The sequence below is a fragment of the Oryzias latipes genome, chromosome 15 (assembly GCF_053564925.1).
Source record: "Oryzias latipes strain Hd-rR chromosome 15, Olatipes_Hd-rR_3.1".
NCBI classification, from domain to species: Eukaryota; Metazoa; Chordata; class Actinopteri; order Beloniformes; family Adrianichthyidae; genus Oryzias; species Oryzias latipes.
Window position 1 is genome coordinate 19,823,262 of NC_136251.1, and position 25,356 is coordinate 19,848,617.

Genomic DNA, 25,356 nt, shown 5'->3' on the forward strand with positions numbered 1-25,356 from the left:
AAATTACATGGTGAATGTACAGTGTAAGAGAGTCTTTAGCATTCCTCTGCAGAAACAGATAACAGCACTGGTGTAAAACCCCTTCGTGCTCAGAGAGACACACATATGCTTGATAAAAGGCTGGGAACTTGATTTATTACATTCCTCACAGTTTTAGCTGTGGCAGCCATGGTGCATCTGCCAAGTGCCATGACTACAAATATTAACTGATTATACATGCAACTGAATGTGTATTAAACTCCCTTGTCAAGATAATTATGAACAAAATGGTTCCCATGAATATAAACGACTGCAATATGGAGTGCATTTGAAAAATAATGAGCAGAATACAGCATATTCTTGTTTCAAACTAAACCAAAAGCTTTTATGAACTATTATGAAAGCATATTTGAAGTTAAGCTTAAGGGTGCCTTAAATTAAAGACATTGATTGGAAACTATTAATAAAATTAAATTAGAATTGAATAATGCTTCATATGTATTGGTGCAACTATGAAAGTTTCTCTCAAACTTTTGCGTTACTTGGGCCATTTGGAGTGTTTAATGTTTTTTTTTCTTTTAATAATTGTGTTTCCTTTCCATTATACTATGGACAGATGGCAAAACCATGTGGCACATACTCCCAAAGTTCCCCATAATGTACATGAAAGAGGGTTAATTATTGGGTGACTGCAGTTAAAGCATTTATCATTACACTGGAAGGCTAAAGACTCTAAAGACTCTGCTGTGCTTTTGTGCAATAATCCCTTTCACAGCCCATCAGCTGTGGTGTGACCTCAGACATTTGGATTACAGAGCTGAATTTCACCTGGATTTAGCTTCTGACTCACTGACCTTGAGGCAAGGGAAGCTGACTTGTGAAATGTCTTAACGCTGAGCCGCCTGCAGTGAAAGTCAAAACATGTCAAAGCTGAATGCTAACAGCTAGTGCTTTTTTTGTTTTGTTTTTTATCCAGGGAGAATCTTCTGTGGGAGGTTTTAACTGAACTTTACCCAGAAGACCTTTTATATCAACTGTCATAGCAAAACATAAGGCAGCTGACACGATTGTTGACATGATGCGCTGCCGATGAGGGGGAAACATTTCAGCATACAGAAGCTTTGAAATGCATTTAGCTGAAACATGTTGAGCCTCATGTAACAGTTTTGTATTGAAAAACATAAAAACCTTTGTGATGTTGGCGTATCATAGAAAGTTCCCCAGCAGGTGAATGCATCCCTTTATGGTGTATTTTTTTTACCAAATGCATTACAAATGGTGGTCAATCACTGATAATATCAGGAACTGTATCTGATGGTGGACAGATAAAAAAACCTTTCAAAGCAAAATCTTATCCATCTCTGACATGAGCCAACCTCCCTTCACTCTCAGAAACACTATTGTGGAACTTCTTTGTGGGGCTTCGTCAGTGAACCATAATTTTTCCTGAAGCCTTATACTTGAATGTTTGTTCTCTTTGTTGTAGAGTTTTGCCAAAAAAGAAAAGAAAAAGAACAACAAAAACCTCAATGCATCCATTTATGAAACTTGTAACTTGTTTTCCTTTAAACAGGTGTCCAACCTCTACCTGTACGACAGTGTTTTGATGCTAGCCAACGCCTTCTACAGAAAGCTGGAGGACAGGAAGTGGCACAGCATGGCCAGCCTTAACTGCATGAGGAAGTCCACAAAGCCGTGGAATGGGGGGTGGTCTATGTTGGACACCATTCAGAAGGTGACTGAGTTTTTAATAGTTTTCTGTCAAATTGTTTCAATTTTTTGCATAAATACTTGCTGTAAAAGTGCTGATGAAAAGAAAGATGACACTTTGTATTTGTTAACGACCCACTCTAAGGAAAATTGTAAACATGTTCTTGTGGGGTTTCTCTCAAGATGGTAAACATTGTATGAAGAAAATTAATCTTAAAATTGCATTTCTGAGTAGTTCTTTTTTCAAATACTTGTAATTCAGGGACAGATGGAAAAATGCTGTTGGAAAAATCTTGTAGGTGTGACATATAAGTTACAATAGGCAGGCCACAAGCTCCCTGCTCCTATCCATTTTGATGATCCATGAACGTCTTTGTTTTCTTCGTCCAAGCTGACATATGGCTCTAAACTGATCAGCTGGACAGCTCCAATATTACTCACCATTTCTGTTGCACTGGTAAAGGCTGTGGTGGTGAGGGGCTGTAAGCTAGCAGGAAAGCAGATAAAAAGAAGGATGATGGGAAGGGGGCAGGCTTACTTCCACAACTCAGAGGTAAATGTCGAATGAACTACTGCCGCTCTGCATAACTATGTCCTAGAAAACAACGCAGATATTTTTATTCTGGCTATAAATGGCACTACCATAAAACACTTTTACAATAGATTAAAAGATGATCAGGGGGGACTTTAAAGGATTTGGTCACAGTCAACAAGCTGAGTAATTTTCATGCAATTTATTCACCTGGAATTTTAAATTAATCCTGTTTTTAAGGGCTTTTGAGGCAGTTAACCCTTGAACATTACCTCTATATTCTCCACCTTCATGGATTTATGGAGAATTGTTGACTTTCATCTTTATGTGCTGCTTTTTTGATCACTCAAATGAATCTCGATATAATGGAGAGCAGCCTGATCCTATTAAGTTAAACCTGAGTATATAATTTTCAATTGTTGCACAGATTTTTGCTGTTAGGACTAAGAGTCTTTTAAGAACACACACGCAAATAAAATGTAAAAGTTGAAACAAAATCTGACCTTTTACTCTTGACCCTCCAGGGACGGATCAGTGGCCTGACAGGAATAATGGACTTCCGGGCTGAGGGCTCCAATTCGCATGTACAGTTTGAGGTTCTTGGGACCAGCTACAGTGAAACATTTGGAAAAGATGTGAAAAGGGTTAGTCCATTTATTTTTCATAAATCCTATAGAGTTTTCTTTTTGCTATTACGTTTGAAAACACATGAGAGAAAGACTTTTTTTCTTTATTTTTTACCTTAATTATCCAATTTTTTCTCCACCCGCTGTCAGAAACAGTAGACAGAGGGTTTACCAAGTGCGCAGAGGGGATGAACTGCATGACAGAGCAGAACTGAGTATTTTTCTTGTAGAAACTCAAGTGCTTAACTATAGTTCTGCCTTGAAAAAATATGAAGAAAACTTGATGGATTTTTTTTTTTTTTTTGTCAAATTGGTTGGATTACATAAACATCCCAGTCTTCTTTATTTTTTTTTACTTTTTTCCATGTTTTTTTTGATAAAATGAGTTTGTGCAGGGACGTGCACAGAATCTTAGAGGGGAAAGGGCTCAAAGTCGGAAAAGGGCGACAAAAAGATAGTTTTTGTCCTTTAGACAATACGTAAATTAGGTGAAATTTTAAAATATAGTTCTAATAGATACATACTCAGCTATGATACCTTTGTAGGTAAAAGTGATGCATTTGTCATTTTATTATGTAAACAAATTTTTCTGAACATGAGTTCATTCACTTTATCATAGACTTAGAAGACATCAAACAATAAATCACTGGAGGCAATTTATTTTTGGCGCAATGTGCTGCGGGCATAATCAACATGAATGTAATTTAATCCAGATGGTTATATTTTAAACAGTTCCTACAACTTTCCACCCCAGAATGCTTAACTTTGTAATAAGATTTAATGATAACATTCTGTTGCTGTGAGGATTCTTCGGTCTAGTTCAGTTTTTCAGTGGTATTTTTGGTCATATTATGTCCTCCATCAGTCAGTCCAGGTTTATGTTAATCATCCACAGCTGTCTTATTTTCTGTTAATTGTCTAGAGTAGAAGTGGTTTTCAGTTCTACATTGTCAGGTCATCTGTCTTTTTTGTCTTTTTTTGTTTGTTTGTTTTATTTCTCCACGGTTTTTGTTATGTTTAAGTTTATTTATTAAATGTTGAAGTTTTAGCCTCTAAGCCCAGTTTCCTGCATTTTGGCTTCAACACCTCCAGTTCCTGACATTTGTATCCAATGTGACTCTTGTTCTGTTTGGATTCACAGCTAAAATGTCTTTTGCATCGTATCCTCTAAACACAGGCTTTTGTTGTGATTGGAAAGATTTTAAAACAAAAGGTGGTGAAACTGAATGATACAAATTTTAAAGAAGGCATTTCTAATCAGAAAATACTATGTTAAGAAGATGCATTTAGTGTCAGATCAGTAGTAAGAAAGTTATAAACTGACCATAAATACTGTACATTAATTTTGCAATTCTCCCAGTGCTTTATTTTGAACTTAGTGCTCAACTTTCTGTTCCTGAACAATCTGCTCTGTGTTGAATTGATGTGCTGTGTTCAGACCAGTTCAGAAGTCTATCAGAATAAAAAGTGACTCCTTGACTAATACACAGTGTTTTTTTTTTAAATATTAACCATATTTAAGCTCATTGAATCAGTGGACGGCGACTAGTTACACCAGAACTGACCAGTTAAAGTTTTCTCACTGTCACGTTTCTTTAGTTCTCCCGCTGTCCCTAACTCTCTTTCTGGCTCCTCTGAGTCTAAGCGGGCCCCAAAGACAGAAGCGGCAGATCAGAACCCCCGTTTTACAAGAAAATGGGTTTGGTAGAATATCAGGGGTGTTTGTATCCACATTTTTGTCTTGTATCTCTAACAGAAATGTATTAACGTTAATACAAAAAAAAAGAGGGCACTAGGGCACTTTTTCATACAAGGCAAAAAGAGCAGGTGCTCAAGCACCCCTAGAGCCTTATGAGTGCATGTGCCTGAATGTGTGTCATGATTAAAACCAAAAAGATCTTTACATATAGAGAGACTTCTTCCAAAATTGGTTGGTAATAAGGTGTCATGTGTGTGGGTGCCCTCTACTGGAGCTTCTGACTGAAAGTTAACTGCAATACCTTTACATCTGTAACACCACCCAACTTGATTCTAATTAACGTGCAGCTAGAAAGAATAGCAACTTTACTATGTTTCATGCAACTCTTAAATGTTTTACTTGCAAAGATTATTTACGGAAACCATTCAGGGTCATCAGTAACCACGCTCTTCAAGTGTTGTGGAGCTGAAGTGAGAGATTGAGAGTGTTATTTTTACACCTCAGCTGTAATTTGTTTGTCGCCTTTTGTCCTGATTCAGTCAAGGACTTCTTCCAGAATGAAGAGGAATTGGGTTTCTTGGCAATCTATGTAGAGCAGTACTGACCAGAAGCTGTAATGAAGATTTAATCACCACTCAGCCTAACTGAAATCATGAAGCCAATTCGTCATAATGTGGCCATTAGCATTAACAGGAGCCGCGCACACATGCACAGACATGCACAGACATGCATCAATCAGACTAAGACATAATGGACAGCAGGATCCTTATATGCATTTACTGATGAACATGTATCTTATTTGTGAGCCATTCTAACATAGGGCAGGGGCCAGGCATGCCAGAATGCTGTTACATACTTTTTTTAGTCATCAGAAGCAGAAAAGAGGTTAGTTAATGGTTTGCAAAGTCTGCTTATTTGGTTCATTGCTTTGTGAGAGCACTGCCATGAAAGAGATATAAAGCCTTTTCATTCTCTATCGTGAACATTCAGTGTATTTTTTGTCCAGTATTAGGAAGAATTGTTGACCACCATTGAAAATGGTATATTACATAATTTCCCTACATAAATGCCACTTTATTGTGTGTCATTGATAGGAGCCTAACAGCGTTTCCATGTCCCACTCAACCTGCCAGCCTTCCCTGAGCCATCCACACTCACCTTCCATCTCATCTCCCATCCTCCCAAATCTCCTCTTCTCTGTGGCCACTTCTTTCCTATCTTCCAACCTTTTATCTTCATTTTTCAGCCCCGGTTTCCTCCCTCTCTATCATCATTTATCTGCATTTGGTCCATTTTCTTCCCAGGCTGATGGCTCTTAGATGAGGCGTCTTTCTGGTTAGAAACTGTAATGAAGACTGAAATACTATTTCCAGAATGGCTACTGCAAGATTTCTCCACCATCCAATGCTGATGCTGAGTGATCGATGCTGTTGTTGTTGTTGTTGTTGTTTTGGTTTCCCGGCTTGCTCTTATTGATGTGTCAGCTCATCTCCTAGCAGATATTGCTAATGACTTCCAGCTTACATGCAGTTTTCATGGAACAAGTCAGTTCATCTGAGAGTAATTGTTCGTAAAACAAGGCATCTTGCATGCATCATTCAGTAGTTAGCTATCAAATGTTTTTTCCAACGAAGGATCATTAATGCAGTATTTAAAAAAATACAACAAATGAACCCCAGTTAAGATGGTACTGAAGGAGTGCTCTGGGGTGCTCATTGTTTCACCATAGCCTTGGCGTATTTATTTCTTGTGGAATGTGTTTAAAACTATTACTTGTAAATGCCAATATTCTCACGTGTACAGCTTAGGTTCTGTGAGTCGTCTTTTGATCGGCCCATGTTCTTTTGGATGCTATATCTGCTATTCAGGTCTTTTAATAACAGAAAATACCACAATTGGTGGGAAAAACTCCACAAACATAACAGGACTTGAAAACGGCATGACTCAGGCAAGGAAACCAGAACAAAAAAGAGTGAACTAAAGCGACACTCCGACACAGAGAGCAGAAACAGACACACTTAAATAGAGCTCAAACAAATTAACCTAAAGTGCTGTTAGCTGTGCGCCACTATTGGAAAGCCACAAGAGAGGGGGTGGAGCCCTCCAGAATAACCCACAGCCAACCCAAACACAAGACACAACAGGTAAAACAAAGCAGAACTGAAGATTGTGACAGCTTCAGGAGTTGACAAAGCAAAAGTTGCCTCATGAGGTAATGTGCATAACCAGCACTTTTCTACCCTGTGGATCTAATGCATCTGTTGACAAAGCCTATAGAGTCAAAAGAATATTTAAAAAAATCGTCTTAACTCAGTTAAAAAAAAAAAACATCTAATGGAAGTAGATGCTGAATACCTTAAAGTGAAAATCTTCTAATACTGGATCGACGTTTCCTGAACTAACGATCACTTAACAATGAGCCTCGGTTCTGTGACCAGACTAACACAATGCCTCAGAAAGATGGTGAACAAAGAGGTTGGCCTTTAAGAGTTTGGTCTCCAGCCATTTGTAATTGGGTAGAAAGCTTTGTCTGAGCCATATCGGAGCCTTTGAATCACAAGAGCAAAAGCATTTTTTGACCAGACCATGGAAACAGTGTTATACCCTGGCAGTGGTGTCAGAACTTGTGTGGCCATGTGTGCATGTGTTTTGTGAAGTCGAAAAATGTTTATGAGTCTGTTATTTTTGGTACTATATGTGCAATAGGAGCAAATGTTTGGCTATTCAGTCTTTATAGACCTGTAGTAGGAGCTTTGCTCATGCAGATGACAGATGACTATTTTAGTTGATGTTTGAACCATCAAGGATTGAACTTTTACTACAGTAAAAGTATATAATAAAATTTATTTAGAAAAAGTAAAACTTACATATGGGTGCTATTTTGCCTACCTCTAGCATAAATATAGAGTAAAGTACAAAGCTCCCATTTACAGATTCAGCACAAACAGGCACTTATTATCAACGGTTTCTGAGTACATCAGAGGAAGTCAGGGGATCTCCAGTTTGGCCAACACTTGATTCTATATTTGCTTTTGTTGAAGATGGGACTTTGTTGCCTTTATCAGGCTCAGATTTCCATCTAATAGTAAACTCCTCCAAGGTCTCAGCCTATGAGTCCTTAAAGCACCCTCTTGATGTTCAAAATGACTAATCGCAGAGGAATTTCTGCTTGAGTATAAAAAGATTGAAGCAGGAAATGAACAGGAGGATTGGGACAGTATCTCCACTTCTTCCACCGTTGTACCAATCTGTTGTGATGACAAGACAGCTTGTAGTACAGGTGCATGGACAGTTTGCCTGGGTACACCTCGGCACAAGGAGCTGGAGAAGAAGGATGTAGAGGAGGAGGTGTAGGAATCTCCAGTGAAACTGTTACCTTCAAAACCTGCTCTCACATGGGTAGTAGATAAATTCAAAAAAGTTATTTTGGATTACATTACTGAACATAACGTGGATTAGAAAGTCAAAGTATTTTTTATCGTTAACAGCCAATAGACCATGAAGATAAAATGGTTGAGGAAATCTAAATATTGCCTCTTGGAACAAATTGTTTGTTAATGACAAACATTAAAAAATAAACTGTATTCATAGCTACATTTATGGTATATTTAGTTTTTAAAGACAATTTCTCAATTTACCCGTAACCCTTGTGCTATCCTAGGCACTTTAACATTGGGAGCGGGGTCATCTAGACCCACTAGACAGTGCGCTGAACCTTTTTTCTTCAATGATTTGTGATCTTCACTAGTGTCCATGGATTATATGAAATCTTTACACCTTTATCCACCTTTATCATGGTAGGGAGAACACGTCAATGTAAGGGTGGGGTCATCTAAGATAGCAAAAGGGTTAAATGTGCTTATTATATGTAACGATAAGAATCAGGGACAATGTAAAGTTCACTGACATAAGGTAGACTAAGCCTAGACTCCAAAAAATAAAAAGTACAGTTTTACATTTCGGCTCACGCTTGGGCTTTTGATGTTGAAGAGAAATTAAACTGACTGACATTTGCTTAAACCTGCAATTAAGTTAAAGTGGGATTTTCTTATTAGCCCTCATTGCCCTTCTTGATAGCTTATGTTGATGATTATGGATGCACTGGCTCCCGTGAGTGGTACCATATGGACCATTCTGCATTTTAGTCTAAAGTCATGAAGAGTTTAGTAACCTCCCTTTTCCTGCTTTTACCTATTTTTCACACATTTGTAGAGCAAAAATGTAATTAAAATGTCTCTAAAACGTATGTTTAAAGTACCTCCCTGTACTAGCCGAAACCCTAAAAACAAACTAAAGCAAATGTTGTTATTATAAATCTGCATTAACAATGTGCTCATTTCCCATTAGATAACTAGCCACCTGTAAGCACAATATTCAGGTTTCAAAAGTAATTAAATCCAAGTTTCTGCATGCCAGCCACCCATTGACCAGGAAATTACTCAATCAAATACTGACAAATTACATTAACAAATGGCTCCAAGCCTACAAAAGCAATTTAGCAGCGTAAAAACCTTGGAACCAGTCTTTCCAGGTTCTTGGCAGGGTGCTATAAATGTGTTTAATAAGTTTGGATTGAACACGATAACCCATTTTTTTCTGATGCACCTTATTACCAAATGGCAGGGTTTTGGTTCTCTCATGTAAATAGGTTTTTCTAGGTAAAATATGGTTTTCAAAACTGCACAATGACAATATAGCCTATCGCAGCCAATCCTTGACTCTTGTTGCTACCATGTTGTCATCCAGAGTTTGTGCCCTTTCACTCTGCTGGTGATACCACAGTACATGATCAGAAGATGCCTCACTTACCATCTCAGTGAGTTAGTAGTACTGCTCTAAGACTAGATGATCTAGATCAGCTCCATGGCTGGATCCTACCAATAAGACCCCAATGTACCCCTGTTTGAACATCGCCATCAAAATAGGAATGTGGGTTTAAATCACCAAGAATTTCAAAGGTGGCAAGGTGTGTGACATCCGAATGTGGATGACTGAAAGTTGTATTGTTTTATAACAACTGCAAAGCTTAACCCTTGAACACCGGAGCTGTGGTCAGCAACACCTAAATAACACCCTCTTTTTGAAAAACAGTAACTGTTCCACCATTTAGACAATCAACACAAATCAGGTGATTCTGACAAGGAGAAATGCGGCTTTGCATTTTATGCATGGGTGGCTGGCATATTTTTCCACTGATAAGCAACAGTTTACAAACACTGTTGTATAACTGCATAAAGCCGGTTCTCTCCGCAACCGAATCAGCTGAATTACGTTGTCTGCATAAGCCCTTCACTGCTGCAAAGTGCTTCATACCAGCCTAAGTAAATAGTTTTTATAGTTTTTCGTTTTTTTATTACACTGTACCATAACTGTATATACAGATGACCTCTATATTCCTGCACATCTCTCTCCCTGTTTATTTTTTCTGAACACTCGTATTTTTTGTATATATTCTTCCAAAATGTGTATTTTTTGATAACTCGTCACTCTGTACATGTTTGTGCCAAAGTCCATGCTACTGTGACAAGGAAATTTCCCATTCGTGGGATTAATAAATAAATCTAATCTAATCTAATCTGATCTAATGTTAGTGCAAGGCTGCTTTTCTTTGATTCTATCGAATCGACTAGAATTATGTTATGCAGAAACATTTGAAGAGTTATGGTAGTCGAAAGACTGTGAAAAATAGAGCTAAAATTCTGGTGTTAAAGGGTTAAATGGGGAGCTTATTTGTCCAAAACTACCAATTATATAAATCATTTTACTATAGAAGGTATATGTTTGTGTGAAAACTGACAATGTGGGATGCAATTTTACACATATTCAAAGGTGACTCACTACAAACTTTAGTTAACATTTGTTTTGTCACCTGAGTGAAGCTAGCTTTTAACTTTTTTTGTCCCTCTTGCTGCCATGTCTTTCAAATGTAGCAAAACATCCAAATGAGTTGAAAAAAGATACCCACAATATTATTTTGTCAAATTCTCGTTCTACTTTTTTTATTTAAAAAAATGCTACCAACCTTACAGCAGTAGATCTTATTTTTCACAATCACCTCATCAACACCTTACATTTCTTGCTATGATATCACAGCATGAAGCAGAAAACATCATTTTAAAGTTTGAAGTTTGCTCCACGAAGTATTCATTTTTAGTCTCAGCAACACTTTTTATAAACCAAAGTTTGAATGTAATGGTCCAACAGATAACTCTCTTTTTTTAATGTGTTTTATTCAAAAATGGAGAGGAGAGCCATGCTGGTGCACTGCACTGATCTAAATGCATCAAGGTAAAACATTGATTTTATAAGCAAAAGATGTGACCAGACAAATGGAAGAATGATGGAAAACAGGAAGTTAAGATTTAAAAAAAACATCCTATTTGCCCCAACTTTTTCTTTCCAATTCAAAGAGTAAATTTACTCCATCTTGTTTCTCAATTTCTTTTATATTCATTTCCCTCAATTTCTTTTATATTCATTTCCATTTCCCCTTTACTACATGTTATTTTTCCCCATTTCTCTGTCTGACTTGGTTTTGTCAAGTGAATCCTGCCTTAGGTTATTTAGAAGAGGTTAGAGGCTTGCAATGTGTCAGGCTTATCTGTTGTATACCAGAACAGATGTCTCTTCTTGTTACTAAATTTAAAGGATCAGCTTCCTGAGTGCACAGATTCTGCTGATTACGGATACCAAAGGGGATGGCATTCAAACTTTCCTCCTCAATTCAAGTATAGAAAAAGTGCATATTGAGGAGTATATACTTCATCTGAACTGAAGCCTTAAAAAAATAAACAGAGGATGCTGCTCTCTTTTATTCAGTGTGGCTCTGAATGTCAGCAGCAAATCAAACACTGAGAACGTTCCTTTCAAATTAAAAGTTCCCTGCTGAAGCCAGTACATATACAGGCCCGTCTAAAGTTTGCTGGAGAGCATTTGGATGATCTAGGGGAGGATTGGGAGAATGTCCTATGGTCAGATGAAACCAAAATGCAACTTTTTGGTTATAACTCTACTTGTCATGTTTGGTGGAGAACACCATACCTACTGTAAAGCATGAGGGGTGGAAACATCATGCTTTGGGGATGTTTTTCAGCAAAGGGACCAGGACGACTGATCTGTGTAAAGGAAAGAATAAATGGGGCTGTGTATTGTCAGATTTAAGAGAAAACCTCCTTCCATCAGTAAGGGCACTAAAGATGAAATGTGGCTCGGTCTTTTAGCATGACAACGATGCCAAACACACTGCTGTGGTATCGAAGGAGTGGCTTCATAAGAAGCATTTCAAGGTCATTTAGCTAAGCCTAGCCAGTCTCATGATCTCAACTTTATAGAAAATTTTGGAGGGAGTTAAAAGTCTGTGTTGCCCAGCGACAGCCCCAAAACGTCACTGCTTTAGATGAGATCTGCATGGAGGAATGGGCCAAAATACCAGCAACAGTTTGTGAAAACCTTGTGAACTCTTCAGAAAATGTTTGACTGCTGTCATTGCCAACAAAGGGTATTTATTAAAGTTTATATTTGTATAAACCCCTTTTGTTTGTTTTTTATTATTTTTATTTTTATTTATTGCATTTTATGTTTTAAATATGTATTTTCTTAAATTGCCTAAAATCTGAGTTTAGAAATGTATGCATCATTTTGTCTCCAGGTGTAATTTAAAGTGTAATTTTTTTCCATATATTGTAGGAGGGTGGCTGTATTTAAACACAACTTCTCAAAAGTAGAGCTGAAGTTTTTAATTGAATATTCACTAGCCAGGCATCACTCATTTCTTTGATGTATTGGTGAGAGTTACAAGTTTGCAGAGACAATTTCCTTGAGGAAATTGTCTTTTTGGTGCAATCCAACACCTGATTTTTTAATGCTCTCTGTAGTAAAATGGTCCTCTGCCTCAAGTGGCAAATTTCATTCAAAAAAATGCTGACCCACCATTGTTTATTATCAATAGTCTCGATAAACTTTTCCAATTGTAGTACATAACTCGAGCATTTTTTGTGCTAGGGTTCAAGATCCATTTCATTTCAATGTATATAAAAACCTTGTCAGGTTTTACAGGTAATTTAAAGTCCACAAAGAAAGATGTTATTAGGTTTTTTCATATCTAACTAGGGATTCTAGAATTATGATAAAATGGTCCTGCTGGAGCAAACTGATCTAGATTTGATCTCTTTAGATGTAGTAGTTATATTAAGAATTTAGCTTCAAGTACTAAATTATATAGATAAGATAACACTGACAATTGTCAATGATAATGACATTGCCAATGGTATAAATTGAACTAAGGGCAAACTTGTCTTAGTAGAACAATTTCTTTTTCATAATAAACTACCTGAAAAATGTAGTTTTTTTTTTCTGAAAAAGCTCCATGCATATTCTTAGCTCTATACGTAACAGAATTCAGCTTTGCTTTTGCCTATTATTTTATGCTAAAGAAATAAAAAAAGTATGCAGTTTAGCTTCACACCGAGGTTTTTGGCAAACAGAAAATTTGACATACAAACATAATCAACACACACAGGTGGGCATTTCATGAGGGACAGAGAAATTTGGCTCAATGAGAAACTAAAAGCTAAACTCACACTCAATGTTTTGAATGAAATGGTGAAAAAATAATAATAGAAAAAAAAGGTGAGATTGCATTACAATGGCTACAGACATGTTGTCTGTTATTGTATTAAAATAGACTTTGTTTTTTGTTTTTGAAGATATAGCCTATGTTACTGTAGTGGAACTATGACTCTTGCTTGACTCCTGTGTGTTTATTTTGTTGTTTATGATTCATATTTTATCTTTTTTTTTTTTTTTTTTTTTTTTTTTTTTTTTTTTTTCTTTAACTTGTCCTGTCCAACAGCTAGGCAAACAGATGAGAGCTGAGGGCCTCTTGTGTTGGACATATTTTATTTTAACAAGAGGGGTTATTCATCTTCAGACAAACCAAAGGTATGTCTGAATAAACCCCTTTTGTAATTGAGGCCAAACTTTATTAATTTCAATCATGTTTGAAAATCTTTGGTGTTGGACCGGACGGAAAAGGAAAGAGGGGAAGAAGAGAGAGGGACGTTAGAGAGAGGGGGGGGTAGGAGGGTGATAATAGGAGGGGAAGGGGGGTAAGACCATGAAGCAGCATAGAGCAGGCAGGTTTACTGGTTGTTTATCGTTACGGTACGGTTCAAATGTAGTACAAAAAGGGCGGGGCCTGTTCACACACACTCAAATATTATCAACACACCTGCTAGCCGCAAAAATGTCCACATGTCAACATGCACACAAAAAAGATAGTGTTCACGAACGCATACCTATGCCTTTAAACCAACTAGTGTGAAATCTTTCATTCAATCATGCAAACTATTAGTGCAAAGGTGAGCTAACACCTGTGCTCAGGTGAGTGTTTATGTTCTTCTAAAATGGATGGTGGAATGTGAAAAGAAGGAGGAGGAGCGCCCAGCCACCCCCACACCCATACCCCCGCCGCAGCAGCAGCGGCAGCCGGAGCCCCCCCAACGCCACACGGGAACAGGCAGGGAACAACCGCCCCCCGGGCGACCAAGACCGCCACCCAGGCCAGGGCCAGCAGGACCGCCGCGAGGCCCCCAGAGCCAGAGAGCAGGGAGGCGCAGAGGGAAAGAGAGCGCCGCCCCAGCCCAGCCAGGAAAGCAGCCCCCCGCCGCGCCGGAAGAGCCCAACGCAGGGCCCCACCGGAGAGGGACGCCCACAGCCCCAGACGAGCACCCCACCACCACCCAGGAGTTCCGGGCATCCCCCCGCCCCGACCCCAGGTACGAGCCAGGACCCCCCAAGGGAGACCCGCTCCGCACTCCAGGCAGCCACCCACCCGGCCCACGGTTGGTCCAGGTAGGAGCAAGGCAGGGGCCCGCCGCCCCCGCCCAGGAGGGGGGAACCCCGGGGAAAAAAGGGCGGCCCACAAGGGATGTTATAAATATGGCCCGACCAGGCTCGGCCATGTTGGAAGTTTGGCGGGGCCCAGCGTCCAGGGGCAAGGACCAGGACCCACCCCCCAGGGACACGAACACCCCCGGCTCAGGTGTAATATGAACCCCCCCACCGTGCGGAGAGAGCACCGCCGGGCCCAGGGAGCCGGCACCCAAGGGACACGGCCGCCATCGCCAAGAGGCCCGCACCCCCCACCAGGGAAGGGGTAGGGGACAGATGGACCCAGGTCCCACCTTCCTTGTAAAATATGTGTGCGTGTATGGGTGTTTGAGAGGGTGTTTGTGTGCATGTGTGTGTGTTTATGTTTGAATGTATATATTGAAGGGGGAGGGGTGTGTGTACTAAGGGGGGTGCAGTTAAAATTGGCGAGTAGGGCACTAAGGGGACATCTCCTGATTACTCACAGTGATGTCCCCTCACCCTCCACACCAAGGGGCCCTAAATGTCTAAGGTGCGGTTAAAATTGGCGGGTAGGGTGCCAGGAGGACATCTGCTGCTTGCTTGCAGTGATGTCCAAGCACCCCCCCTACCAAGGACCCTACATGTCTAAGGTGCAAATAAAACCGAAAGAGGGGGGGCCCACTCCATACGGCAACCATAGGAGGGGGGCCACTCCCAAGTAGCCCCCCCCCAAGGCGCATCGCAGGCTAGACCCCCCACCCCCTCACCCTAATATGAGGTTATATAAGGAAGGGGGTAAGTTGGGGACAGCTGGTAGACTGTCCCCCGGTGGTCCAAACAGCCGTCCCCCAGCCCACCCCCAGCAAAGGGGCCAGGGCCACCCAGCCCAGGGGCCCACCCCCGGAGGCGCCGACACCCCAGGCCCGGCACCACCCACCCCACACAGAGAAAGAGGAGCCAGAAAGCGTCGCCCCCCCCCCCCGGAGCAAGCCCAGGCCCCCACCCCCAGACGCCGGCCCTAGAAGAGCTCTGGTCAGGCCTCGACGGGACCGAGGAGGCCAACCGGCCGAGGCAACCACTGATTGCCTCAGCGGAGACCCCGACCCGCTAGCCCCCCCCGACCCGTACTAATAATGGGCCCCCCCTCCCCCCCAGAACGCCCCCCCACAGGACAGGGCCGACAAGCCCCCCACCCCAGACCCCGCAGCCGAAGCGGGTGACACCCAGAGCGACCGGGGGCCCCGAGAGGGTTGTCCCGTCCCGTCCCAGAGCCAGGGAAGGGCTGATCCCAGCCCCAGGTGCAGATGGGCAGCCCATCCGGCGCCGCTGGGCCCCCCCCACCCGAGCAGGGCCCCCCGCCAACCCCCCCCAGCACAGGCAAAGGGACCACCCCCCCAAGCCAAGCCAGACCACCACCCCACCCCCCCACCACGCACCCCCACACCCAAGCCCAGAGGACCACGCAGCGCCCCAGCCCGCCCCACCCAGGCACCGGACCCGACCCCCCGACCAACGGAGCCCCCCACCGCCCCCGCCAGGCACCGGGGACTTATCATTAAGTCCCATTACAATTATTTTTTTTTTCGTGACTTATCTACCCATAAAACACTGGTGTATCAAAAGAACATTTTCTATTGTTGCTTCAGAATCCAAATCTCTGCATATTTCCACAAATAATGAAAGACTTCATTCCGTGGGCACACTGTTAAATTGCATTTTGCATAGATTATAGAACAATAAAATTAGTCAGTGTTCTTTTATAAAGATAATGCCAGTGGCTTCATTTTAAAATCTAAAAGATATCACATTAATTAAAGATGGCTGAGTCCCTGCTCTGAGTTTGCTTCATTTAAATTGTTCATGTGTTTCTCACTTAAATACAGGTCATGTAGCTTTTCTCTGTTTATCATTAGTGACCTTCCCAGTGGCATGCCAGTGTGCATCACCCTGTGAAGTAGAAGTCTCCTTCTTAAGTGTGTTTAGCAGAGTGCTCAGTGTTTTTCACAGAGGACAAAGCTGGTCATGGAGAAAATAGCCCCCTGTGAGGCAGGCAATGCAGACTGACGGTTTGCCTCAACGCTTGCTTTTAAATTAAACATGTAGCCTGGTCTTTTACATAGAAGATGAGCTAAAATGCTGCAGGAAAATGTTGGTTTTGCCTAAAGAATGTAAAAAACTTCAACAACTGAGCATTGTCCTCATGCCTACAGACAAACAAGGTCCACACTGTCAAAGGCTCCAAAGCCTAACAGTAAACAGCAGAGGTGGTCCTAATGTTTGGTTTTAACTGTGCCTTTAACCCGACTTTAATCAAAAATCAATACAGTTTATGTTTTACTGTTTCAAATGTGTAATAATGCATATCGGCCACACAGCAAGCATCAACATTGTCTATAAGTAAACAAGTGATATAATTCATGACTCACATCAAGCGTTTACCACACAAGCAGTTAGACTGTAGGCAAATTTAACTTTCTCTCTACTCTAATAATCTGTTTTCAGTTAAATGGAACGTAGCAGTTAATTCTACAAATCACTGATGTTGTTTTACAATTTTTAAAAAATCGTCTGATATTATTGATCTCTTTTTCTTTCTAGTGTTGTTTTGATTTTTCTTCTCCAATTTGTGATTTTTTTATGTGTTCCTCTATCTGATTCATATGTGAATGCCTTTGTTGCTGCTTTTATTTTTATCAGGTTTTGTTTTTCTTTTTCAATTATTTAGTTGTTGGTTAATGGTTGATATCTTGTTCCTGTTTTTAATCAATCTTTGCAGCAGCTAAACTAAACATGAAAGTAAAGTACATTTAATCAAAAACCAAGACATTCAGGTTCTTTTGACGCTTTAGATTCAACTCTTTGTCTAAATTTGCAATTCCAGTGTAAGCTAACTAAACGTTACCCATGCTACTAATTTCATTCTGTAATTATAAAATGAAAATGTATTATCCAGTAATTTCTTCTGTGACATTTGTTATCATATTTCATCCACACAAAACACCAGACATCTTCCATGTTGCAGCCATATCGGCTTTATTTTTAATTCCGCCCTATATAGTCAATATAGAAGAATGATGAATATATATAATGTATATAGAATGATAACCATTTAGAAAAAAGAATTACATCTGTATCAAAAAATGCCATCCCTAACCTCACCCTTTAACATACTTATTTTTGAATACCTTTTTTGGTTTTTGTTAATTTAAAAATATGAAAATATCTTCAAAGCACATTTAGATATTTCTTATGTTTGTGATTAGACTCCGTATCTGCGAAAAAATGGTTTATTGGGATCAAACCAAAGGCTACACTAAAATGATCGAATTGGGTCAAATTAAATGAAATAAAATCAAACTTTAATTAAACATTATTTGCCACACTAAAGTGACAATATTGTGCAGAATTAAATGATCTTTCTGTCTAAAAAAAAAAGACAACAAAAAAGAATACCCCCTTAAATAAAAAATAAAAAAAATATATATATACATTATGAAATATGATTCTTTGTGGAGCCGGTTTAGCTTGTGCTGGTTTGCGGCGCCTTCCGTCCGTGAAACCAGGGTTCAACTCCGGGCTGCTCCCTGTTCCCTTCTCTACTTCTGTGCCGGTCCCAAGCCCGGTTGCTATGAGAGGGTTGCGTCAGGAAGGGCATCCGGCGTAAAACATTGCCAAGTTTACCATGCGACTAGTTCGCTGTGGCAACCCCTGATGGGAAAAGCCAAAAGGGAAACAACAACATGAAATATGATTCTTTAGTAAGCCGCACATTTTATAAATCCAGGTGAAAAATAAACCTAGACTCAGCTATAGAGGCTAACTAATATATTGAGTAACTTAAGATCTAATTTGAAACTTTAACTTTTAGTTTTGCACTAGCCAATAGCAGTTTCATGAAAAATGAACACTAGCCACATTCTGCTAATTATATCAACTAATGAGTCAAACATTAGTAGCTTAAAAATAGCGTGACAACTGAATGTTTATTTACACTTTATGCGCAGAATAAGTTATGCCATTGATAGATCTATCAGTGTGCAAAGAAACAGCTTTATCAAGTAAATGGCAACATATTTCAAGCCTTCATCCTCATTTTTCTTTCTCTTCATTAGTTGGCAACATGGGACTCCATTCGAGGTTTGAACGGTAGCCTAAGGGAGAATCGAATCGACAGCAGCATGCAGGGGGTGACGCTCAAGATTGTAACATTACTGGTAAGTTGTGGGAGTTTACCGGAACTATTAACACTTTAACCTGAGTGGGCAAATGTTATTACCTGTGGAAAGAAAAGGCTAAAACATCAATAGTTTTCTTGGGTTGTATTTTGCACCCCAAGATGACTCATAGACTAAAGCTGTTTAAGTGGATATTTATATTTTTACACATTAAAAAAGGGACATATGCTAATCTAACAAATCTCTAGGTACATCATGATTCATTTTTATTTTGGGAAATCTGGATTTAGGATAAAACAAAGCGATGCTGTATTACACTTTTCTCTGCACAGACAATTCTGTATTAGCTCTGTTAACTACATATATTTTTTGTGGTTGGTCTACTTCCACACCAATCATACTCTTGTGACATTTATAACACCTTGTGGTGAGATAGACATTGTTGTGAAAATGGATAAATTATATTTATGTGAGTAAAACTAGAATTATCATGGCACAGCAAAGAAAACAGTGGTATAAGTAAATTACTATCAAAAATAGCTCCTTATATTTAGTTTTATCTAGTTGAAATTTATTTAACACATTTTGGGCCCTTGACCCTTTTATGATGGTTCATTGATTTTTAATGCATTTTTATCTTATGGTTTAAAGTAACATTACTTGTTAAAGTAATATTTATCGATCATTCATGACTTTTATCTACAGAATACTTAATAAAAAAAAATCTTTACAATTTGGACTAATGAGAACTAATTCAAGATCTAAAAAAGTTTGCTCAAGACAGGCAGCTCTGAGAAGAGAAATACTTAGTTTGTCTCTTAAACCCAACAAATATGTGATTCAATAGAACAAGAGTAGCTGGAAAGCACATAGGGTAATAAAGGGGTGCACAGTCATTTTTTTTTTTTTTTTTTAACAGTCACAAAAGTGTGACAGAACAGGATCGGTGGGGCTGGTCCTTTGCTCTTGCTAGTATTCATTTATGCTTGACAGGACATTTCTATGACCTTTCAATTTTTGGCAGGATTTAATGGACAACAAGGAATGATGAATGTGAGGTAAGGCGGAGAGAAAGGGAGCACTATGAGGCCAAAGGTTGACACAATGGATGAAGAAAGCAAAATGTCTAAGAATGCAAGAAGGAAAAGGCGGTTGTACACCATGGTAATCATTGAGGTGACTGAAAAGGAGGACAAAAAATGGTTAATTATTATCATCAAAAGAAAATGCTAAAAAAATTTGAGAAAAAGTTTTTTTTTGATCTATGATCAAGGATTATGTGCTGTAAGGCACAGACTACTGAAGTAAATGGGTATTGAGTCAAATATGAGAGAAAAAGGAAACTGGAAACCAAGCCAAGAGATGTTGTGAGTATTTGCAAACAAAAAAATAATTTTATGGCAAGAAAAATCCTAAAAATGCAATATTTGTTTTTAGAATGCTTATGGAGAAGCATGGTGAAGGACAAGAAGACAGACTGAAGTGCTTTGGTGTTGTGTGAGGAAAAAAATGGAGTGGCAGAAAAGTATGGGGGGGGGGTGGATGGGGGAAGGTGGGTGTACATCAAGTACTATCTGTGAATCCCATTTTTACTTTTTGATGCTGATGGACAGACAGACATATCTGGTCAGACAGGGGTTCTTCACAGACTATGATGTTTGCAGATGACATTGTGATATGGATGAAAGGAGAGAGGAAGCGGAGGAAAACCTACAGTGGTGAAGGTGTGTTCTCAAAAGTACAGGAATCAAAGGCAGTCCCAGCAGGACAGAACACACATTTATGAGCCAACTGAAGAAAAGTGGAACCATGAGTCTCAAAGAAGTGAAGGTGAAGAAAGTGCAGGGTTATATGTACTTGGGGTCAACAGTTTTGAGCCACAGGGACTATAAAAAGCAAGTGAACTGAAGAAGCACAGCAGTGAGGAAAAGTGTCATGAGTAATGGTTGACAAAAAGTAGCAGCAAGAGTCAAAGGGAACATTTACAAGATGCTGAGAGGCTACTTTCAGATGGTTTGCACATGTGCAAAAGAAATGCTGCGGAGGCATTAGGGAGATGTGTTGAACATTGAGCTGCCAGGTTGGGGGTGAAAAAAGAAGAAGTATACGGATGAGATTTATGGAAGTAGTAAAAGAGGACATGCAGCCAGAGGGTGTGAGAAAAGAAGGTACAGATAACAGGGTCAGACAGAAACAGATATTTTGCTGTGGTGACACCTGAAGGGATCAGTCAGAAGAAGAGCACAGTCACCCACTATGACCCCAATAAAAAAGAAATTATTGCTTTTGAGTATTTCAACCTGAAAGTAAGAAATAACTTTGAAATGGTAGAATTTCTGTCAGTGTACTACACTCACTGGCCACTTTATGAGGTACACCTATCTAGTACTAGGTTGGAGCCCCCTTTTGCCTTCAGAACTACTTTAATCCTTGGTGCATATATTGGACAAGGTTTATGGCATGGTGCCTTATCCTGCTGGAAGTAAGGCACCATCATCAGATGGGCACGTTTTGGTCATAAAGGGATGGACATGGTTAGCAACAAGACCCAGGGTGGCTTTGGCATTGTAACTACGCTCAATTGGTACACTTGGGGCCCAAAGTGTCCCAAGAAAATACCCCGTTACGTCCACAAACATGCAGGTCTAGGGGTGGAGGGTACTGTAACATAAAACACACAATGGTTGAGTTTTAAGGTTTTTATTGGATAAAGGGAGGAGGGGAGGCAGGGACCAAGGGTGGGCCAAATGAATTAAATAAATAAAACAAAACACAGCCTAGCTATCACTATTCTAAAACAGAAACAAGAAAACGAAAGTCTCACTGGCTTATCTACAAAAAGAGAATGAAAACATACAAGAGGTGGCACCAACCAACTTACCTAGTGTGCATAACAGAAGATAACCTACATGAAGTGTACAGTGTACCCTCTCTTACCTGTCCACAAACCTCCCACACTCTCCAGCAAAAAAGGGATATAAGAATGCCCATGAAAGTTGTGATCAAGACAGAGCCCCCTTTCCCAAATCCAAATCCAAAAGAACTTATATGCCGGCCTGGTGCCTGGCTCTGGGGCCTGGTTGGACAGCTTGTCATGTCTCCACCAGGTGTCTTCACTCAGCAGACTTAGCACAGGAAGCACATGCAGAGGAAGGAAGAAGGAAAGACGGTGAAAAATCCCTGCATGTAACACCCCCGACACTATTACAGCACCACCACCAGCCTGAATCATTAATACACGACAGGATGGATCCATGCTTTCATGTTGACCAGGGGTCATGAAGACTTCACCAACTGGTGCTAGTGCTGTAGCCTATCTGCCTCACGGTTTGACGTTTTGTGCGTTCAAAGATGCTCCTCTGCATGCCTTGGTTGTAAACAGCAGTTATTTGAGTTTCTTCTTTCAGCTGGAACCAGTCTGACCATTTTCCTCTGGCCCCTGGCATCAACAAGGAATTTCCACCCACAGAACTGCCACTCACTGGAAATTTTCTCTTTTCTGAACCATTCTCTGTAAACCCATAGAGATGGTTGTGTGTTAAAAGAAAGAAAAAAAGAAAGTAGATTAGCAGTTTCTGGAATACTCAGACCAGCCCATTTGGCAGCAACAACCATGCCACGTTTAAAGTCACTTCATCCCTTTTCTGATGCTCGGTTTGAACTGCAGCAGATCGTCTTGACCATGTTTACATGCTTAAATGCATTAAGATTAGAAATTTGAGTTAACCAGAAGTTGGAGAGGTGTGCCACATAAAGCGGCCAGTAAATATGTATTGTCTGGATGGGTTTACTGACGTGAAGGAGCCTGTCAAAAAAGGTGTCACTGCTGGGATACAGAACCATCCCAGTTTGTAACAAAATCAACAGTCAACCACAAATAAGCCAAATTCTGCAATTCTACCAACTTTAGAGCAAGACCAGAGCTTTACAAACATGCATGGCAGTTCTTATTTTTGCATATCTTTTATAAAAAGTGAAATGATGGGAATTCTCACAGTTTAGATGCAAGAAAACCAACATTTCCCCTTATTTTAGAAATGATCATTGTGGGACAGACTATTACATGGAGCTGCAGATATAAATTTCTATTAGTAACAGGAATAATGTGTCTCTTCTATTCAGACCAACTCGTATAAAAACCATTTAAGAAAAGACAGTATGACTTTGCGGCAGCTTTAACTTCACATTTTCCAGTAATAAAGTGTCTGCCTCTGTCCTCTACCTCAATAACTTCTCCTCCTCTATCCATTTTTCCCTCTTCTTCACAGATAATTTACCTCCACCATATTTATTCACATAAGTTCTGCTCAGCTCTCTCCTGGCAGTGTCACTTAATCAAGTCATTTGCCTCTGCCCACTTTGACATTCCTCCTCTTACATGTCCCTTTCTCCTCATCTTACTCAGCTCTCCACCCATTTAATTCTTCCCTGACACTTTCAACCCATAAAGAGGAACGATAGGTGGGAGCAATAAATTTAGAATGGCCATTTACACGTTGATGAACCATAGCAGTTGCCATGGCACCGTGTGTTATGGGTCAACAGCTGCTAGAGAACTATTTTATTAAGAGGTTTAATGTAGATCACATAGGAGCTTCTCACAACGGTGCCATCTCACTGTTCTGAAGATGACTAAATGTGTTCATGTTTTGGTCAACAGGCTTTCAAGTCTAAATTTCAGGCCAGAACCCTTCCTATATTTAGTGTCATCACGTGCCAATTTACATTAATTAACACCTAACATGTCTTTGATTGTAATCCCTACAGGAGGAACCATTTGTGATGGCAGCAGAAAACATTCTGGGTCAACCCAAACGGTACAAGGGTTTCTCAATCGATGTCCTTGATGCCCTGGCTAAGATCCTTGGATTCAAGTATGATATCTACCAAGTTGGTGATGGGAAGTATGGCTCAATGCTACCAAATGGATCCTGGAATGGCATGATCGGAGAACTCATAGGCAAAGTTAGTACTTGCTTCCTTTGTATTAGGAGATACATGCTACCCATGTACAAAGCACTCTTTCAGGCAAGGAAATGCGTCTCCCTTCTTTGCACTCAGTGGCTTTCCAAATTGTTATAAGAGAACTGAAATTCTTTGATTAAAGTTTGGCAACTTCTAACAACCTTACAATCATTTTTATTTAAAGATAAAATTAGTAATTTTTTGCAATTTGTAAATGTTGCAAGAACTACTTTACTGATGTTTTTATTTCATTTATCAAGCACGTAATACAAAAAAAACTATGAAATTAAAAAACAAAACAGAGACAACTTCAGTAAAACATAGCAGCAAATTCATACACTTGACTATTTTGGCAGATTTATTTTCACTAGAATCTCTATTACATTTCAGTCATAATTAGTTCTAAAAAGACATGAAAGCATTTTGGAGATCAAACATAGACAAAGAACAGATAACGGGCTTCAAAGTCAGGGAAGTAATGGATAGAGGGCAAAGTGGTTTAATAATGGGAGGCAAAGGGTTTAAAAGTTTTGTTTTGTTTTTTTCTCTGTTAAAAGGAATATAGTTTAAAGAACTATTTGTGTCTAAAGGTTTTTTTTATAAATATTTTAGGAAAGACCACTTTAAATAAAAATAGTTGAGAAGAAAATCATACAGTGTTTGACAAAGAAAAATGCTGTTGGATCATCACTAGTGGCCACTGTAATTGTATTTTACAGAGGATGTCCAAGGCTTAAGGTATCTTGAAACTACTGACTGAAAAGTATGGTTTATTTTGCATAGGTTAAATCCAAAAGAAGCTCTTTTCTAATCAAACAAGATGAAAATGTTGTTTATTGTTTTTCTAAGACTTGACTCTTATTTTCTAGCGAGCCGACTTGGCCATATCGGCCATCACCATCACACCGGAGCGTGAAAGTGTGGTTGACTTTAGCAAGCGCTACCTGGACTACTCTGTGGGAATCTTGATGCGCAAGTCAGAGGAAAAGATCAACATTTTTTCCTTACTAGCGCCGTTCGATCTGGCTGTGTGGGCATGCATCGCTGCCGCCATCCCTGTGGTGGGCATTATGATATTCCTTCTCAGGCGTATCCAAGCTGTACGCTGCCACAACAATGCTGGAGGGCAACCAGCACCTTCAGCTTCCACTTCGCTCCAGAATGCTATTTGGATTGTTTATGGTGCTTTTGTTCAACAAGGTGAGCCGCGTTCAATCGTAAATCATGCATTTCTTATTATAAATAGCCAAGGACAGGCAAATGTTTATTCAAGCTCATCATTTGTTTGAAGGGGGAGTTATTGTTCCTCAGAATGTCGACCTGTATTTGGCCCTTAGTAATGTGTCAGATGCATCATCCATCCATTATGCAGCTTATAGATTAAAAAAAAACAAATGAAAATGGGAATTGAAAAGTACTTTTAAAATACTGCTTTCAAAAATGGATTTGAATAGAGCTGAAGATGACTTAATTCTGTGAAATATATCAGTCTTTTGAGTGCCTCATATCAATACGATAGTTTTATATAATAATTAAAAACAAAAAATACACAATCTACAAAATTAGTATGATATGTACTACATGTTTGTTATGGATGCTACTCCACAACAAAAGCTAATTCAGAAGGAGCCAAAATATAGGGCCAGTGCCCAGCATATGATTTTCTAAAGGTGTCTTTTTCAAGGACAACACTCCATCTTTAGGTCTGGTAAAGATCCAGGTATGTTGGTCTGGAACAAAGGATGACTTCAACAGCTGATGTTAAAGCTGGAACTGCATCAGTCAACGTCTGGCCCTTTTCCTGCGAACCTTTTTTTA

General features: G+C 39.7%; 1 protein-coding gene across 2 annotated transcripts in view; it reads left to right on the forward strand.

Annotated features, from left to right (window-relative positions):
* grid1a (glutamate receptor, ionotropic, delta 1a) overlaps positions 1-25,356 on the forward strand; it is a 269,793-nt gene that overhangs the window by 228,980 nt on the left and 15,457 nt on the right. For both annotated transcript variants that reach the window (XM_078932162.1, XM_078932161.1), the window contains 5 exons: positions 1,553-1,714; positions 2,746-2,865; positions 18,511-18,612; positions 23,341-23,538; positions 24,408-24,738. In XM_078932162.1, the coding sequence (XP_078788288.1) occupies positions 1,553-1,714; positions 2,746-2,865; positions 18,511-18,612; positions 23,341-23,538; positions 24,408-24,738 (913 nt within the window). The remainder of the gene's footprint in view (positions 1-1,552; positions 1,715-2,745; positions 2,866-18,510; positions 18,613-23,340; positions 23,539-24,407; positions 24,739-25,356) is intronic.